General features: G+C 52.3%; 1 protein-coding gene across 2 annotated transcripts; it reads right to left on the reverse strand.

The window, feature by feature from the left end:
• Positions 1 to 13,902: 13,902 nt before the first annotated feature.
• On the reverse strand, positions 13,903 to 19,237 carry SLC35C2 (solute carrier family 35 member C2). 2 transcript variants are annotated; one of them, NM_001030865.2, is made up of 9 exons: positions 19,051 to 19,237; positions 18,829 to 18,979; positions 17,611 to 17,674; positions 17,319 to 17,391; positions 16,978 to 17,146; positions 16,609 to 16,692; positions 16,111 to 16,286; positions 14,941 to 15,070; positions 13,903 to 14,789 (listed from the first exon to the last, which is right to left on the reverse strand). In NM_001030865.2, exons 1-9 carry the CDS (start codon positions 19,159 to 19,161, stop codon positions 14,671 to 14,673), a joined length of 1,077 nt encoding a protein of 358 aa, NP_001026036.1. In that variant the 5' UTR covers positions 19,162 to 19,237; the 3' UTR covers positions 13,903 to 14,670. The 2 variants fall into 2 exon arrangements, with proteins under 2 accessions (NP_001026036.1, XP_040506658.1); XM_040650724.2 differs by lacking the exons at positions 18,829 to 18,979; positions 19,051 to 19,237 and adding an exon at positions 17,781 to 18,180.
• Between the last annotated feature and the right edge of the window lie 6 nt (positions 19,238 to 19,243).

Genomic DNA, 19,243 nt, shown 5'->3' on the forward strand with positions numbered 1-19,243 from the left:
AAGGCCATCTGAGAACAAGCTGCCAAACATGAGTGCCCATGGATGTGGCTCCCACCATCTTTGTCACGGAAGAACTCCCAGCTTCTGACAGCCATTCAGCTTTTGACTTACGTTCAGTTGTAAATTCGTTTACAGCAGGTCATGTTTGTCCATTGCCTTCTCTATGCTTCACTGCAGCTGGAACAGACACAGCAGTCCGGCATTTAACCCCTCCTGGACCTGGGCTGGCAAGCAGGATGCTGCGCTTCATTCCACGGCACTCTCAAGCCTTGCAGCAATCCTCTGGTGCTGGGGAGCTGCCCCTGTGCAGAGCTGCAGCCTGTACAAACAGCCTCAGTCGAGGCTGCCAGGAGCTCGGAAGGCAACATCCACACAGAAATGTTCAGAGTGTGGCTCCTCAGGGTGTTCTTCAGATTGCCTTTGGAGCAGCGTGGCCCTGGGACAGGTGTGGGGAGCAGGCTTCACATGCCACTTCCTTCCCTGAAACTTCAAACGGCATCGAACCTGAATTATTCACTTGTAATCCCTTGGAGCTGGCAGCAGCTCAGAGAGGATCCAGTTCAGGTGCTAAGAAGCAAGCAAGAAAAAAAGAACCCATTAAATTTAAAAACCTCTGAGTCATAACATATAAAAATATATTCAGGACAGGAGCCAGGCCAGGATGGGGATGCTGGGTGCAAGCAGCGCGCCGGCAGCTCTCTGAGCATGAGCGAGTAGTACAAAGATGAGGGAACCTGGGGCTGAGGAAGGTCCTGGGCTTGGTGGGCCTGGATGCTCAGTTCTGACAACTCTTCCAACTCCTTGCAGCCCCTTGTGTTCCCTCTGTGATGTTGTTGTGGTAAGGAAATAGCTGGAGATAGGTAGAGAGGGAGCAGAGCTGGGCAAAGATAGGCTGAAAAGCCGTCCTGCTCCATAGGAGACTGCCCTCTCCCTCCCCACTGCCAGAACCCTGGCACAGCCTTTGCAGAGGTGATAGGGGTCCCCAAACCAAGGTGCAGAGCAGCTCTTCCCAGGGACACATTCAAGGAGCCCAGAGCTGCTCTTGCAGCAACGTACTCTGAAAGCTCCTGTTTGTGAGACCATAGAATCACAGCACGGCTCGGGTTGGAAGGGACCTTCAGGATCACCTAGTTCCATCCCCCTGCTGTGCAGAAAGCAGCTCCGCAGAGACACGAGCTACAGAGAGCTGTAATGGAAAGCATTTAAAAAGTCATGCTCCAGCAGCCTGGCTGCCCAGCAGCCTCAGCTCACTCCTGCTGCGAGGGCTCCATCACCCCTGAACCAAACTGGACTGATGAGGGAGAAACACTCCATCTCAGGGCTGGAAACGTACTCTGCAGCTGCCAGGAGCCGACCGCTGGGGACAGGGTGAGCAGCAGGCACCCGGGGGCACCGCTGCTGTGCCCTGGGCCATACAGCAACGCCTCCAGCCAGCGGCATCGAGTCTCAAGAGCTTTGTGCATCCTCTTGCTGTAGCGCTTTAGCTCTCCATCTCCACTGCTCCGGATCCAGACCCAGACTGAGCTCTACGTCTTGGGAGCACCGGTGAACGCTCACTGGCACCTGCAGGCAGGGGGCAATTTGTTTACCCCCTCTCAAAAGCATCTCAACAAGCAAAGCATCTCTGTGCTTCCTCACCCAATGAACCGACAGAGCACCAGAGCAAGGTCAGGGCGCTGAGCAAACTGGTGTGAGTAAGCAATGGTGATGGCTTTTTGCTGGGTGTGGAATGGAGACGAAGGTCTGGGGAAGGTCTAGAAAGACCAGGGCAAGCAGGAAGGTCATGCACCCAGCAAAATTTTGTGCTTGTCTCTTCATCAGAACTTGCTGCCTCAGCCTGAGCACTCTTACCATCTAGATGGAGGAATATCCCACCCTACCTTCTGGAACCCTTCCCACCTCTTCCCTATCAACAGCCGAGTACAGCCCTTACTGCTGTCACACCCCGATACCCATTTCTTTGCATGGCTCCAAGGGAGTGCTGATCCCACCGCCCCATCACACCCCAGCTGCTCGCTGCTGCAGAGCACAGCCAGGCAAACAGCTCTTCAAGAACAAAGCTCTTTCCTGAGTGGGTTTGGCTGCCTCGCCTGCAACTAAATATTCAGAGGCACCGTGTGCTAGCCCTTTGATCAGCAATTTATCTCTCCACGCCACAAGTTTCCTGCAGCCTGGCGTTTCCTCCCCGTGCTCAGCCCAGCTCCCAGGAGCCTGGGAGACAGGTGTGAGAAATTAGCTATAGGGACTAACGCTCTGACAGGAACCAGCACCAAAAGCAAAGGACGGAGCGTAATGTTTATTACACTTGAAGCAAAGCAAACATGTGGCCTACTTATGTATCTACAGAGAATTAATTGGGGAGCTCCACAAAGCAGCAGATTATAAATTAGAATCATTTTCACCAACTTCAGCCCATTCATCTTATTTCACACCAGGGCTGTCAGCGCTGCCTGACGCGGCCCCGGACTGCTGGCTGCTGCCATGGAGGGTCTGCCAGCAGGGAGCCCCATGGGCACAGCGTGCCTGATCCCACAGGGAGAGGATGGAGTCAAGCCAAGGCGTTTCCTTGGACAGAAAGCAAAGTCAGAGCCTTGAGAGCGGTTGTAGAGGTGCTGAGTGCCACAGCTCTCACCTACAGCGCTATGCAGTGCTCTGCACCCCGTTAGCATCAGCTCTGGTTGGACCAAGGCCCAGTAAGTGCCCCACAGGCGTTTCAGGCATTCTGGTCTGGATTCAAAACACCCAGAGCAGCCCCTGACCTCCAGATGGTGACACCTTGCCAGCACATCACAAAACAAAGGGTTAGAATAACTCAGATTTGGCCTATAAATACTTACCGATTCCCAAGGGGACAGCACGCAAAATATCACATTGATGCTGGGATCATTTCTCTCCAAAAGGTTACCTGCTGCCGGGCTGGAAGGAGCAGCAGAACAGCCAATGGAGAGGGTTGCACGAGGTCTGAAGATCCGCTCCTGAAGGTGCTGTTTGGGTCAGACAAACAGGCCACAGGCCCTGATCTCAGCTCTCCCGCCCTTCACAGCAAGCAGAGGTGAGCAGAACCAAAGGTGGGGTTGGATACTCACAGCTTCCGCCTGTCCCAACAAATCCACTCCCTGGAAGGTGTCTGCAGGGCTCCGGTTTCCTCAGGCACCAAATGGTTTCTGCTGGGAGAGTCTTTTCCGTCCATGCTGCGTCTTCAGAGTGGCCACGAGCAATATGCAGGAGCAGGCTGGGGACAGGGGTATGCAAGCAATGCTCTTCCTGACTACAGTTTTCAGCTCTGGGGACACCTGCCTATTTGTAATCAGCCCTTTCCACCAAGCTTCCCAGAAGCAGGATGCCCCAGGAGCCACTGTGCTGCCAAGGGCTTCGGAGCTGCAGTACAAGCCTTGCCACCGCTAACAGGCCAGACACAAGCTCCTTCCCATGGCGGGGGCTCACATCAACCTGCTCTTTTTGCAGCCGTAGCAACTTGCATTGACACACAGACCATCTGGTTCAGCAGTACCACCGGAGCTCGCACCAGGAAGGCCGTGCAATCAGGGCAGAGCCCACCACGCACCCTGGCCCAGATGCACTGCAGGGTTCCTCCTGGCTCCGACAGCACGGAGAAGCCCAGGGCCTCATTCTGCTGCCAGGCCCCGTGCCAGAGCTTCGCACCCCGTAATCGCTGCTCTCCATGCAGCAGCTGCAGCCCTCGCTCCGCGCCTGGCTGGCTGGTAATTTGTATCGTTAAGCGAGAGTTCGTTCAAATGGCATTCCTAATTAGTACAGCAATACTATTAGCATTGCTAACGCATTCCAAACGTTTTCATTAACGCGTCCTGACACCGTGTAAAAGCAGCGCTGGGGAAGAGCCCGGGGTGAGGAAGCCGGGTGAAAAGGCAGCATCTCTGCCCCAGCACTGCTGGCCCCGATCAACGGCAACCAGCAGAAGCTGAACTGGGTCAGATCTGTGCCGCTGCGCGTGCACAAGCACACACACGTGTGTGGTGGGGACTCACAGTGACAGAAGTGACCCAGAGAGGGAATTTCAGGACAGAAGAAGGAAACTGGTAGAAGGGAGCTGATGGGGGCAGGGGCAATAAACCAAAATGTAAGCTGGATGAATTATTTACTGCGAGAAACAATGTGGAGTTACTTACTCTGGCTCTTTGCATCCTAAATGGGATCTACAGCGTTTCTCACATCTCCCCAGCGTGCCGAGTGATTTTTTTGTTACAATTGGATGCATGAGGCTGGGGCAATCTTATAAAGGACTCCAGGAGATCGGTTTAGCATTGATCATGTGCTGAACGTAAAGGCTTTTCACATCCATCTGCTGTTGCTTGTCGAGTGATAGGTCAGCTGGGACCTGGGCACTCACTGGGCGCCTGCACCCCACGGCTGGGCTGCTGTAGGAGCCTTCTGTGTGAGGGATGTCCCGACTTCATGGGACAGAATAGAAAAAAAATGACTCTTCCAGGTCTGTATTTACTCAACAGACCTGGAAAAGCGCTCTCTGAAAGGCAGCCATCTCAACATCCACGTGGTCTGGTCTGACAAAGGTAGGGACACCTCTGTATTCTTGGCAAGCAGGAGAGCAGCTCGCAGTTTGGGAAATGGGCACTTCCAAGCTGGGAGGTGCTGGCTGCCCTCAGCCCGTGGCTCTGCCAGCAGCTGCTGCACGTACTCTGCATCCCAGGCTTTCAGATGGAACAGAAGGAGTTACAGCAAGGAGCAGCAGAGTAATTGGGAGTTAATACCATCCCATGTTTTTTATTACACTCAGAGTATTAAATTGATAGCTTGGTACCAGAGGCCAGAAGTGCCATCTCTCAGCATGATGAAATCTATGAAGCCCATGAACAGGAAAAAACGGCGAGATTTATAAAGGCATCCGTAAAATTAACGTTTGGGTGAGAATGGGGGAGAGCAGAGAGCATGAAATGCAGCAGCAGGCTGTCAGGAACCGGTACCCCTCTGCACCTACAGAGCTGTCAGTCCAGCAGACCGTTGCCTGGGTGCATCCTCCTGCACTGGTGCTCAGCTGGATGGGGCCCCAGGGCCTCACTACTGCCAGGAAGAAGGGCCACTAACCCAGACCAGCCGACTCTGCATTGCACAGCACACACTTCTGCATGCAGACACCGTGGCACGTCCTACCTGTATGCGCTCAGCCATGTGCCATACGTACTCTGCTGTCTCCAATGCTCAGTGTAAATGGAGGCACTGCCACCACTGCCTGCAGTATGGCTGGTTTGCAATTAAAGCAATGAAATGTTTATACAGGAATAAATCTATGTTAATGAGGTGAATTCCGTTCCTGCCCTGGCAGACTAGGAACTCGGGGAGGATGGATATCTGATGTGCACTGCTTCCAGCCAGCAGCTAGGCTTGGGAAGGGGAGCAGGGAGGCAAAGGAGTGTAACTCGGGCAGGTGGTTAGTTGTGCTCAGGAGACACCGACAGTTTGATTTCCATCTGGTTTCCCCTACAAAGGGGTTAGCAGGAGAGACCAGAACAGCGCCAGGCTTGTTTGTGCTTGGAGGCTGGTTGAGCTGGTTTATTCCCTAGAAAGTGAATGGTACCTGGCTCAAAGAATTAGGAAGAGAACATGAAATTCAGGCAGCAACGCTACCAAAGATTAAGGACATGCTGCTCCCAGCCCTTCCACCTCAACAGCCTGTTTAAAAAGTCCTTTGCTAGCAGCAGGGGTTGTGCAGGAGGAAATCCCCATGCAGGTCATCCTCAACTCTCCTCTGTTCCTCAGAAACACTGCACTAATCCCTGTTGCCTGCCTACATGGGAAACCACGGAGACACAGAATCCAATTAGCTTGAAACCCTGCTCTGGCTCCCACACAGCATCTTCCTTCTAATAGAGCTGTGAAGCTGCAGAGATAAATGGTGCATTAGGATTCCAGTGGGATATGACATGCAAGGATGGCTCTGGAGCTGCAGCAGCAGCCCAGGGAATGAGTGAGGCTCCAATGCACCTCTACCAAGCACCCCTCTCTACCTGTGCATCACACCAGCTCCTCCTCACGTGTGGTGCTGCAGGACAAGAGCTGAACCCAGGTGCACGTGGTGAAAGCTGAGGACAGAGGCTATGGCCGTGCCTGCAGCACTCACTCTCCTTTGCACCCACAATAAATTATCTGCTTCGTAGTTTGCAGCAACAACTTAACAGTATTAATTTATTGTGTCCTGTCTTTAACAAACACCATTATCATATCACCAGCCAGGATTATGCAAATCTAAGGAAAGGAATTATTTCTCTCCCCAAAGTCACCTTGATTTATCAGCTTCAGCCCAAAATGGAACAGAAATTGTTTTAATAGTTGTTAAACACATGACCACACCTGAGGGGCTGTGAGAGCCCCGGGTGACAAAATGCACATCCAGGTGAGGTGCAGCCTAGCTGGGTGACCCTCAGTAGCCACAGGTGACACCGGGACAGCTCTGTGCTGGCTCCCATAATGTCCACTCCATCATTTTTTCTTTGCAAGCTCCACAGGTGGCAGAGAAAGATACAAGGGCAGTGAGCAAACTCAGGTGCAGCACCATGGCTGCAGGTTGGGGCACTGAACAGCCGTGCTGTGTGGGTCTGAGAGCAGCACAGAGCTGTGTACAGACTGACTGATGCCTGTGACATGCGTGCTTCTCACCACAGACAGACAAGCTGCAAGCAGGAAAGAGGAGGAATGGCCACTGCAGTCACAGCCAAAGATGTGGGATGCCACACCTCTGCATGGTGCAGCAAAGCCCTGGGATCAAGGCTGCTTCTTGTCTCATGAGAAGTCAGTCTCTTTCCTGCTGCATGTTCAGACTGGTCTCTCCCCCAGCTCCTCACCACCAGTGCTCCTTTCCAGTTGTGCCTGATGTCCTCTGATCATTCCAAGCCTCCTCGCATGCTGCCCCCTATCACGCTTTGCCTCTGCTGTCCTTGCAGGGTTGGAAGGAAGCGTGGAAAGGGTTGGCATCCCAGCCTTGGGAGTCCCATGGACAAAGCCCTCCCAGTGCAGCCAGCCCTGCCCACAGCCCACTGCAGCACCGTCCCTCTCCACAGACACGAACGCCTTGCAGACAGACACTGCTCTGCTGAGCGTAGGGACAAGGGAGACCAGAGGCAGGAAAGCAAGTGCAAAGCTACAGCACAGGAGGGATGCAATGGCAGAGACAGAAACAGGGAAGGCAATTCAATTTTCAGAGGCTGTCCCACCAATTCAACACAGAGAGACGATAAGAAACCCATTTCCAGCGATAGGCACCCTAATCCCCAGCCACCCTGCATTTCCATTTCTGAGAAGCACCGTTTCCAACAGGGAGGCATTTTCCCATCTAGGTTTGCTAGAAGGGACAGTACTGGATTAAATACCAATTTTCCCAGCACTGTTTAACTCCTTCTGCACCTACTCTTGCCACTCATGTGAGCACTGGACGTCCGTGGCAATGGGACGGCTGCTGCAGTCCCCTGGAGCAGTCACTGGGTGCCTCTCATGGGCTTCTGCCAGAGCACTGCAGCCTGCAGAGACAGAGCAAAGGGTGAGCAGAGCAGCTCAGGTCAATTTGTTACTGCTCAAGGTATGGCTCTCAAACAGAACTGTGGGACAGGAGTCCTGTAGTGAAGCCTACAAAGGCCTTGCAGAACTCCTCCTCTCCACCTGGGATCCGCCAGGCTGCTGCACTCTGAGATGCCAGCATGGTTTATCCCCAGGTGTTTGCAGCCAACCCTCTGTGCTTCCATCACGCAGCCCAGTGCTCTCCCTCTGCAGAGACTCTCCGCTTCTCCTTCTTTCCTGACATTAGGGCTCCTACCACAATCTAAATCAGTCCCTCACTGTACTGTTATTTATTGGATCAGAAATAACGAATGGCAACAGAAGGGGGCTGGGCCCAGTGCACAGGGAGTGCTGATGCAGCAGGAGCCAAGGGAGCTGTATGCTAGGGGGAGAGCCCCCACAACTGGTGGCACGTGAGGCTAAGGGAACAACCAAGGACCAAATCCCTCTCACACCTTCACCAATCGAGCTAAGATTTTTAGCAGAAGCTTCTGTAAGAAACATCCACGTGACAAAGAATAGAGATGAGCACTGCGTGAGCTGCGCCTGTTCTCTGTGCTCCTGAGAAGCACACAGCTACGCTTCCCATGGAGCCCTGGCTGGTGCCAGTGCAGATTTAAGGCACGAGAAACAAACACCAAAAACGCTTCAGCCCTGGGGGAAGAGGAGCACCTGCTGGAAAGACAGAGTAAACATAAGCATTACCACTCCTCCCCCACGTAATCTCCCAGCTGTGGAGAGTTTCATCTGCATTCAGCAGTAATCTAAAGCAGGCTCTTTAGCACAGGTGCCCACTACTGTCTGTTAATGCAAGCAGCAATGATAAAGCAATCACCGGGTCCTGCAAGGCTGAGAAGTTTAAGAGCAATTAAGATAGCAGGGATACTTATGCTAGATGGGGTGTCTTGTAGGACAGTTTTGTGTCCCACCAAAGCCCTTTCAGTGCTGGACAGAATGAGTTCTTGCATTCGTGCCCTCTAGCTACATACCCAACTGCATCCCTCACCATTCTCATCCCTTGTTTTCTCTGCCCTTTTCTGGTCTGATGCCTTCTCCTCCTCTTCTCTGTTTAAAAGATTCCCTTTGCTTGTTTTTCCATGGAAGATGTGGCAGTGGGGAAGGCAGCTAATCCAAAGGTCATGTACTGATGATGGGAACAAAAGAACATGCAATTCCCAGCAAAAACTCACTGCTCTTTGTTCTCTTATCCTCCAGGACCCACCAACCTGGTGGGACAGCCCCTTGGAAGAACCTCAGTGGGCGATGACAATGAGACCGACCCACTTGGGCTAACATCAAGTAGAGGGGAAATCAGTCATTCACGGACCACGGAGTCCTTTTTGCTCTACACAGAGCACTCCGTCTCCTGCACACGCTCTCAGTGGGGAAAGCAGTGGCAGCAAGCTCAGAGATGAGGACGGTGGTGGTGAGTGGGATGGCGCTGACGATCCGTTCTGAAGCCCACATTTCTAAAGGGATTTTGAAAAAAAAATAAATGTAGGATGTACAGAAGAATGACAAATGTGATTTGGAGGCTGGAGAAAACACTTGCCAGAGACAGAATGAAAGAGTTCAGTCTGTTATCGCACCAAAAAGGGAGCCTGAGAGGTGATTTGATTGTAAGCACTTCACAGAGAGAAAATACTTGGTGTGAAAGAGCTCTTTAACTCTGTGAAGAAAAGAGGCTGGAGCTTGTAGTCAAGCAAGTGCAAATAGGAGACACGGCGCTGGGCCACGCAACCAGGGAAGTGCCATCTGCTCTGCCTCCTAGCATCCTCCGTCCTGTCATGGAAAATACATCAGCTGAGAGATACCGAGTTCATTACCGGCTAAAGAAGATAATGGCATTTCTCACTTGGAGTTACACGGGGCCCCCGGATAGCTGAACAGTCACTTCAGGCCTTACAATCTCTGAAGCTGGCAGCACGAGGTACAGACAGCACGGTGTGAGGAGGCACTCCACCATCTGCAGGGAGCTCTCTGAGCCACCGCTCTCATCTGCCACCTGGGGATGGACCCGGGATCAGCGCCTACCTCTGCCCAAACCCACAATGGACAGCACTACTACAGAGGGTGGTTACTGGGATGGGCCAGGATCACCCCTGCTGGGAGCGAGGCTTCCTCCCCCTCTGAGGCTGCTGCAAGGACAAGTAACAAGAATATTCCTCCAGGCCCTCTCCCCACACGTGCTCCTTTCTCATCACACTGCTCCTACCACCCACACCGAAGCCCATCAGACTGCAGTGCAGAACTGCCTCCCTTCCCTGTGCCAACAGCAGGGGAGTGCAGCTGTGGGCTCTGATAAGAGTGTTAACAGGAAGGGCGAGGCTGCCGAACATCAAAGAATACAGATGTAAGGAGGAATGAGAGCTTCAAGGGGAATCCTGCAGGCTGCACCCCGCACAGGTAGGCGGGCAGATGCTGAGGGGCACTGGCAGATTGAGGACAGCTGCCTGGAGGGAAACTGGGGAGAATGTGAGCAGTGCACTTTGTGTCCGGGAAGCCAAAGACCTGTCCGAGGGTAAAAGCTATGCTGGGTTTGCAGTTTTCTCTCACAAGAAACAGCTTTGGAGGACAGCGTTGGGCAGAAGGAGCATCCATCTCCACAGAATATGCAGAGGACAAGAAAAGGTTGAGGATCTGCATGCTTTTTGAGACCTGGGAGCAGGGCCTGCCTGCAGAGCTTATTAGCAAGGCCAACCCGCTCTTGTCTCAGAACCTGGACAACTGTCAGCCATGCCAGTGCAGTGGCAGCAGTACACCACATGGCCTTGCCTTGCCCAGCCCTCCTCTTTCAGGCCTCACTCCAATGTCACCGTCCCCATATTAACAATTTTGCAAGTCAAGTCCTCCAAAACCACATTGTTTTTAAACTCACGCTAGCCAAGGGAATGTCCCTGTGGTATCTGTGCCACAACAGCAGCCTGAAATACCTATCAGGGCAGCACAGGGTTCTGTTCAAGCACCTCACCACTCCTGGCTCTCCAGCTCCTCTTACGAAGAGAGCTGGGGCATCTCAGTACACAAGACATTAAACATGAGCCAGCAGCATGCACTGGCATCCTAACCGCTAGCTACACAGCAGGTGGTAGGTCAAGGGAAGCAATTATCCATCTGTACCCATATTTTGTAAACCCTATGAAGAATACTGCATCTAGCTTCCCCCCAGTACAGGAAAAGACATGGACAAACTGGAGTGAGTTCAGTAGAGAACCAGCAAGGCGTTCAGGGATTGGGGTAATTGCTCTGGAAGGAAAAGCACAGGGAGCCAGGTTTGTTCAGCCTGGGGAAGAGATGGCTTCGGGGGCCCCCACAGCAATCAGTGCCTACACAGAAGCTACCTGAAAAAAAAACAGAACCAGGCTCCTGGCAGTGCTGCCTGCTGAGAGAGCCCAAGAAGCTCCTGCTTGGGCTGGGCTGATCCAGCTCATCCCACAGATGAAGAATGCAGGGCTGCAGTACCCAGCACCAACCCCAACACCTTCTCCACAGAGAGTTCCACCGAAAACTTTCAACAGCTGAGAACAAAGGAGCAGCTCTACACCAACTTCCACACTGATCGTGTCCAGCAGGCAGGTGGCTCTTCCTCACATAGGAGATGCTGAAACACGACATGAGAATTACTAGGCTGAGATCAGGAGAACGGCTCTTGGCACATTCATGAGGATGCCACCAATTAGTGCAATTACAGGCCTTGGCTACATCTTCCTGCTTGTGATTTTCATTAACAATTGCACGGTCGATTCTACTACTTTTCACTGGGCAAGCTGCCACAAGGCAGCAGCAGCTCTGCTCCTGGCAAGGTCCTGAGCAGGGCAGGCACTGGGTGCTGCCCCAAGGCCAGGCAGGGCAGCACAGCTCCAGCCAGGCACTCACACATCCCTGCTCCTGCCAGAAACACCATCTGGGAAAGGGAAGCAAAAGCCACCACCACTTTCTTAACCCCTCAGACGCAGCCCTGTTTTGGCTGCACCACCTTTCCTAACGCAAAGCAAGGTGAGCAATTCTGCCCCTAAGGCCATTCCCCATCTACCACTCCTCAGATAGCTTCAACACCCAGAATCAATCAGGTAAGCACAACTGCATGAAGAGGTGTCATTTCCATGCATGGGGTGCAGACCAGGAGCAAAGATTCTTCACCACCCTTGGAGTGCAGAGACTTAAGGCTGTGAACATCAGAACCTCAACACCACAGCGCTGAAAGGGAGAGCCTTGGTGCTGAAGCAGGGGCAAGAATTTGCAAAGAATGGCAAAAATCACAGTTGCAGACAGTAAGCTTGCTGATGAGACCTTGTTTTCTGGGCAGAGAGTGCAGAGGGGTTTGCAGGGACAATTCCTCCTTGCCCTCAGGGTGTTTGCTGTGTTGAAATACCAGCAGGAAGGCAAGCAGCTGTTGTTCAAGTAAAGAGACCTCCTGGGGGGAGGCAGGGAGCAAAAATCAGCATCCATGTAAATAAACACCTGGCCTTACAGGCAAGGACAGAGCTTGTGGAAGGAGTGCAGCACCTCTGAGATTCATTCAGCTTTGCTTCCACTCATTAATTAGTTCAAACACCATCAATATTCAATCACAGCCCTCTATTTCCTGTGCCTGGCTGTGTGTCAGTGTGTGTGCAGACCTGCACAGACCTCCCCAGCAGGAACACACGTGCACGTTCTCCCCACTTAAGGTGCTGGCATACCTATGCTGTCACACACACACGCAGATCTCCTCAGCACTGCAGTGCTCGTGTGTTCCAGTATGCCCAACCTTCACAGTCTTCCATTGGGAAAGAGGCAAACCACATCGTGCCACACAATGGCACAGAAGATGATGACCTCCCATCCTCTCAAGCAGCTCCTGACTTCGTGCCGGTGAGAGGAGGGTCTGCACGACCACCTCACTCCTCTAACTGCATCGACCCAAGTCTGCAACAGCTTCAGGGGCAACAGGAGACCCTGACTACCTCTGTTCCAAAAGGTATGAGCAACACATATAACTGCAGTAAATGTCAGTGGTCTATTTGTCACCAAGAAGTCTGTAGGTCAGAAAGGCAAGATGTTGGACAGTAGGCTGTAGGGCATCAACCCCTTCGCCTTAAAGAAGAAACAACTCTGGAAGCAACAGACTGCAGAGCCCTGCGGCTCCCAAGAACCTGCACAGGCACAATTAAATTTTTATCTTCCAGCACCATATGGGATGCAAATCTTTGTGAACAAAGTCACCCTTACCTCGGATTTGCAGGGACCTGAAATCCCAGCCCAAGAGCTATGCAATAGAAAGAAGCCCAAAGTTCAGTCCAAGGAGAGTGAAAAGTGAAAGGCAAAGAGAAGCTGCGACACTGCTAACAGCCCACAGGCAGAAAGCATCACTGCCCCCCAGTATGCAAAATCAGTATTGAGTGCTTCACAAAAGAAGATGGTGCTTACACCTTTCAGTAGGGCAAACAGGGTGAACCCCAGTGGAAGCATCACAAGCCCCAACTATTGGAAAATCCAGCCAGGGACAGAACAAACCATTCTCACTCCAGGACGTGTCCCACTTGGCACACAGCATCCCCTGGGGTGCTGCCGGGCCACCAGCACTGCTCCAGGAGCTTTACATGAGGTAGCTGCTCCACCTGCTGTCTGCTCTAAAGCAAGACATCAGTGTCCTTTAGAACACGATGAAAACCGATCAGCATTACCAAAAGTTGTCCTCAGAACCAGCTTTTTTTTTTTGCAGAATATGCTCCTGATTGAAGACACCATGAATGGCCTCCTGTCTCAAAGCTAACGAGCAAAATCAATGGAGTGACAACCAGTCAAGATGTTTCAGGTTCTCAGAGTATGAGAAATTCACTTAAATGCTCAGCTCCTCTCAAGAGGAAGCCTGCATCGCTCAACATTTGGGAAGTGTTCTCACAGTCATTCCCACCTCAAAAAACCCTAAAAGCTCACACAGCAAACAGAACTGCCAGAGAGGTGAAAATTCTGCCAGGCAAAGAACATGAAGAGCTGCTGCCCAACCCCACTTCAGGCTCAGCATAAAGGAAGTAGACACGTCTTAAATCCTGCACTATTCCACCTCCCCAGACAAAATGTCAGCTCTCACTGACCCAAACCAATGGGGCAGACATAAGGCTCCTACAGTGAAACAATGTACTACGTGTTGTTAGGATATGGGGTCTTGCTGGCACATCAAGGTAGACAAATCCTTCTCAGCTGGCAAATAGGACCCCTAATCCTAGAGGTCAAGCAACCTGTTGATGAGCAAGTATTTGTCCAAATCAATAGGGCATGCAGTAGCAAGGACACCATGGGTCTAAGAGAAAGTTCAGAAGAGAAATGATCTGTGCTTGCTGAAGCACAGCTACATAACGTGCAGACAGTCAGGAATCAGAAAACTAGTTTATTGAAAATAAAAAACAAACCAAAACCAACCAACCAACCATAAAAAATACCCACATACTTGCTGATAAGCTTACTGCTCAAGCTAGATGTCCTGCGCCCTCTCCCCCCTTGGCTGTAGGGCCAGCAGGACTCCCTGCACGCTCATTCTTTCTCTGCCCAACGTAATTTGGCTATGTTTAATTGGTCCCAAATACCAGCGGATAGATAAGTACTCCTCTCCTTACATACACACATGGAGGTCACCAGGCACAAAGGCCCTTTCTCACTGGGACAAGTCTTGGGAATTACATGCAGTTACCTGCTCCCACAAAGACAGGAGCTCCCATTCGGCAGAACCACAAAACAAGCACAGGAAGATGCACCTACCTTCCTCTTTGTAGCTAAAGCCTAAACACCACTAAAACCATCCTGGAACCACTCAGCCTGCAGTCCAGACATGTCCATACTTGATCCGCAGCTCGTGGTCTGCAATCTCAATACAAAGCCTTCAGGATTCCCTAGAAAGTTTTCCCAGTCTCACCATTTTACTTCTGCTGAACTGGGATTCATCTTCCAAGTTTGCTCTCCAGCAAAGGGTATTGCTTGTTTGCTGTGCAGCATCTATGGATCCGCGCTGCAGTAGAACAGCAGGGCTCTCACTGGACCCTCATTCTCCTTTGGAAAGTCAAAGACAGAGAATCTTGGACCTTCTTCCTAGGCAGCTGTCAGACAGACCTGGTAAGTACAGAGGAGGGAACTGTGCTTCACGTTCATTCAGTGTTGTTGTAGTGTTCCAACATCTTCCTCCTCCTCCCCATGTTCAGTGTGGTGCAGCAGCAGCTCCAGGACAGGCTCAGAGCACGTCTCTTTGTGTAGATTCAGTGTTTTCTCACCTGCGTGAAGACAGCTCATTTACTAACAAGGCAGCTCACTGGAGCACCCATCAAACCTGCTGCTGGCAAGCAGCTGGAATCAGGTGCAGCTCCTGGTGAAACTGCAAGAACGCCTAAAGAGAAACACAAAGGTATTTAAAACCAGAATCACCTTTGGAATTTACAGCTTTGAGAATGACATGAAGGGAGATTCCTGACAGACAAACAGCAAAGCCAAGCCAGTTTAAGGGACTGAGGCGGTCTCCCAGCAGGTGTGTGGCAAGGAATAAAACACAGATTTCCTGTGGAAAGAAAAAACATGACAAGTGGCAGCCCAGGACCTGACGAGGTGTGAGTAAGTTATTTTGCAGCTGAAGCCTAAATCAAGATGTCAGGCTGCAGAATCAGAACAACCTGTCAAACTGGGATCGGGGATTTTACGTCCCCTGATTGAACCACTCATCTAATCTGGAAGTTTTAGGATTCCTACATAGCTGAGTTTCACATGTCACCAACCAGCTCAGAAGTACATACACTGTACTTGTCAAGGAAGGACAGGAACTGGGGCTGTTTAGCCTGGGGAAAAGGAGGCTGAGGGGAGACCTTATCGCTCTCTTCTAATATCTGAAAGGTGCTTACAGCAGAGCAGGGTTGGTCTCTTCTTAGTGCTGACAGGCGACAGCAGTGAGAGCTGCTGAGAGCAAGGACGAGGGGAAATGGCCTTAAGTTATGCCAGGATAAGTTTAGGTTGGATATCAGGAAACACTTCTTTACAGAAAGGGTCGTTTAGCACTGGAATAGGCTCCCCAGGGAGGTGGTTGAGTCACCATCCCTGGTTTGGATGTGGTGCTCAGGGACATGATTTAGCAGAGGGCTGGTAGGGTAGTTTGGTTAGGTCGTGGTTGAACTCGATAATCTTTAAGGTCTTTTCCAACCTGAGCAATTCTGTGATTCTTGCTTAGAACATGCCAAACCAGGTTAATGAGTTACCTCTAACCAGAGGTTTATCCTTATCCAGGTCTGATGCAACAAAGCGTTCTTCCTAACTCTCTTCCCTCCCACACCATCCATTGCTCAAGAGGCCCACGTGTTCTAGTTTCCCCCAGATCCCACCAAACTTTGGACCTTAACAGTATTTAATGCCTCTGCCCTTTGTTGTCAGAGCAGCAGGGACTACGAGCCCTCACTGCAGAGACAGCAAGTCAAAGCATCAAGCTCCTGTGTCAGGAGAATAAAAATCACAGACGACTTCTGAGGCTGTAAGGAAGTTCCCACCACATTAGGCCCATTAGGGGTGACCCAGTACTTGCCCTTTAGTATTAGAACAGGAACCATGCCTTACCTTAAAAATACCAGCAATAGAAAGGGTGAGGCTAGATGTTCTGGAAACCAAGAGGAACTCAGAAAAGCCTAGACCAAAGGCAAGAATTCCACCCAACAACAGCTTTCCTACCATACAGAACATCACTCCTGCTTCATGGAAGTGGAAGAGCCTCTCTGATACGGACAAAGGCAGGCCTAGGAACAAGAAAGTGAGTAGCAGAGGACCCTTCCCAACCCCCAGGACCCCCCACAAGACTCAGCTGAGCCGCCCACATTCCAGTATCAGGAGGACGTAAAGCCAGGTCTTTATTCCCCTTATTTCCACAAGTATGGGGAGCTACAATTCTTACGTGTTCTGTGATATTCTACTTAATTATATCTTGGTCCTTGTAACTCCAGCACTGCTTTGTAAAGTTCACAGGTGTTCACTTCCCAACATGAATCATCTTGAACCAGCTAAGCAAACTCCCAACCGCTCTATTAAGCTACCCCTGCTTTTCCTAATTAACTCACGCACCCTCAAACACTGCAAACAGAGGGAAGAGCACCAGGAACATGAGTGGCTGCAGGTGAAACATGATATCAATGGGGTTCTGGAGCCCTGCAAGAAGAGAATCAATAATGGATCAAGTAACAACAAACCAGGGAGTAGTAAGTCCTCCCTTGAGCTATCAGTACTACGTGTAGATGTAAGCCTTCTTTGCAATGCCCAGGCTGATGCTGCTGCAGAGGCCAAACTATCTTTATTACCCACCAACAGACGATCCCCATCCCAGGCTTCGAACGCTGTCCCTTACACAAGAGGTTTTGTTTCTGCAGTAAGTCACAGCCTCCTTATTCCCCACCCTTCACCAGCACCACCTCCCAGTTCCTGCTCTTTACATACCCAGTTCAGCCTTCTGCATAAGTATCTGTGTGAGAGTCCAGCGAACACCCCCAAGGAAAGAGGCACAGAGCACCAGCATGAACCCCTGTGTGTTGAACTGCGTGGACTTGTAGGTGAACATGAAGAGCCCCCCAGCGATGAGCACAACCACCAGCACCAATGCCACCCTCTGGGTGAGAGCAAACACAAAGTCACTACAAAGACTCCTAGAGCCAAACGGTTAACTCTTCCAGTCATCCACACAATTGCACTCCTTCTCTACTTATGTTTCTCATGCACGTATCTCCTGCCTCCCTGTGCCTGAGTTTCAGCCTCCTCAAAGCACTGCACTGAACCCTTACCATTTCCTCCAGCTTGAAGAGCAATGAAAACAACAGGATGAAGAGAATGGCAGAGGATTTGGTCATCGTGTAGCTGTAAGGACCAAAATACATTATCAATACCTTCCAATGCAGCCCTTCCCAGAGAAGCACCATTAGGAAGGAGATCTGCGTTATGCAGCTGCCAGACAGCCCAACACAACCCCTGCATGCCAACCCCACGGGGCCACCTGCCGCTCCAGATGCTGACCCCAATGCAGCACTTCCCAAACCCCACCAGAGGACACCCAGGGAAGATGAGATTTGTACTCACAGGGAGACGGTGACATACAGGAAGCTCCAGTTACTCAGCCCAATATCCAAGGAAGTTGACAAAGCTGAAGAATCAAAGAAAATGTGCTGAAGTTAACTGTCTGTCCACCACAGAAGAAATCTCTGCTAACTGACCACAAACAAAGAGCAGAGCCAGTAACTTTTCAATACCAGCACAGCAAAAGGCTGAGATTCCAAGGAAGGTCATGGGACAGCTGTTCTTAAAAACCATTTCCAGGCACGTGAAGGAGAAGAAAATCATCAGTAGTAGTCAGCAGGGATTCAGCAAGGGGAAACCCCGCTTGTCCAATCTGCTATGCTTCTATAATGAAATCACCATCCCGGTGGATGAGAGGGGAGCAGCAGATACTGCCTTCCTAGACTTCTGACTCCCAGAAAACACTCATGGTGAAGCTCTTGGAGTGTGAGCTGGAGGGACAGCCACACATACCAGAACCTGACTGAACAGCACAACTCAGAGGGCAGCAGTAAGTGGTACAAAGCGTGGCTGGGGGCAGTAATGAGCGGGGTACCCCAGGTGTCCATACTGTGTCCAGCCCTGCTCAGTACTGTTGTTAAAGATTTGGATAGTGGGCAAAGGGCACTCTCAGTAAATCCACAGATGATGTGAACCCAGGGGAGCAGCTGACACACCACAGGGCCAGGCAGCCATCACAAGGGATCCTGATAGGCCAGAGAGCTTTGCTCACAAAAACCTAATAAAGTTCATCACAGATGGGGGCAGATAACCACAGCTGGGAAGGAACAACCCCGGGCAGCAGTGGGTGCTGGGGCTGCCCCGGGGGACGGAGGCTTTCCAGAAGAGGACCCTGGAGACCCAGCGGGCACCACACTGAACACACAGAGCAGCGTGCCCTCCTCACTGCTAAGGAAGCCGGCCCTGGCTGTGCCGGGCCATGTGTCGCCAGCAGGCCAACAGAGCCGATCCTTCCCCTCTACTCAGCACCGATGGGGCCGTACCCAACACCGGGCCCCCGGTACAAGGGCGACGCAGCGGCAGGAGCACAACGTAGGCCCACCAAACGGATCGGCGGAGCGGTACGTCTCCTACGAGGAGAGGCTGAGGGTTGGGACAGTTCAGCGGAGGCTCAGAGAGATCCTATCGATGTCTAAATACATCCCCGGCCCCGGCCGGAGAGCCGCCGTCAGCCTGGAGACGACGCAACCCCGGCCAAAGCCGCCCCATCCCCGCCCGTACCTGCGGGCGCGGCCCGGCGGAGCCACTCGGCCCAGGACAGCGTCGGCGGCGGCCGCCCGGAGCGGCAGCGCACCACGGCGCGGGACAGCGCCGACAGCGCGAAGATGAGCAGGAGGTGCAGCAGCGTGGCGAGCAGCGGGAACGGGAAGCTCTGCGGGACCGACAGCCGCCGTCACTGCCGCCGCCCGCCCGCCCGCCGCCCCTCCGCCCGCCGCCCCGCACCTTCATCAGCCACTTGTTGTAGAAGGTGATGCCGATGGAGAAGCCGTAGTAGAGCAGCACCAGCGCCGCCACCAACGCCGCCCGGCCCAACGCCGCCGCCCCCGTCCCCATGCGCCCGCCCGGGGCCCCGCGGAGCGCCGCGAGGAACAGCGCCGGGCCGCGGAGCGGTGACGACGAGGCGGAGGGCGGGGCC

The sequence above is a fragment of the Gallus gallus genome, chromosome 20 (assembly GCF_016699485.2).
Source record: "Gallus gallus isolate bGalGal1 chromosome 20, bGalGal1.mat.broiler.GRCg7b, whole genome shotgun sequence".
Taxonomy (NCBI): Eukaryota; Metazoa; Chordata; class Aves; order Galliformes; family Phasianidae; genus Gallus; species Gallus gallus.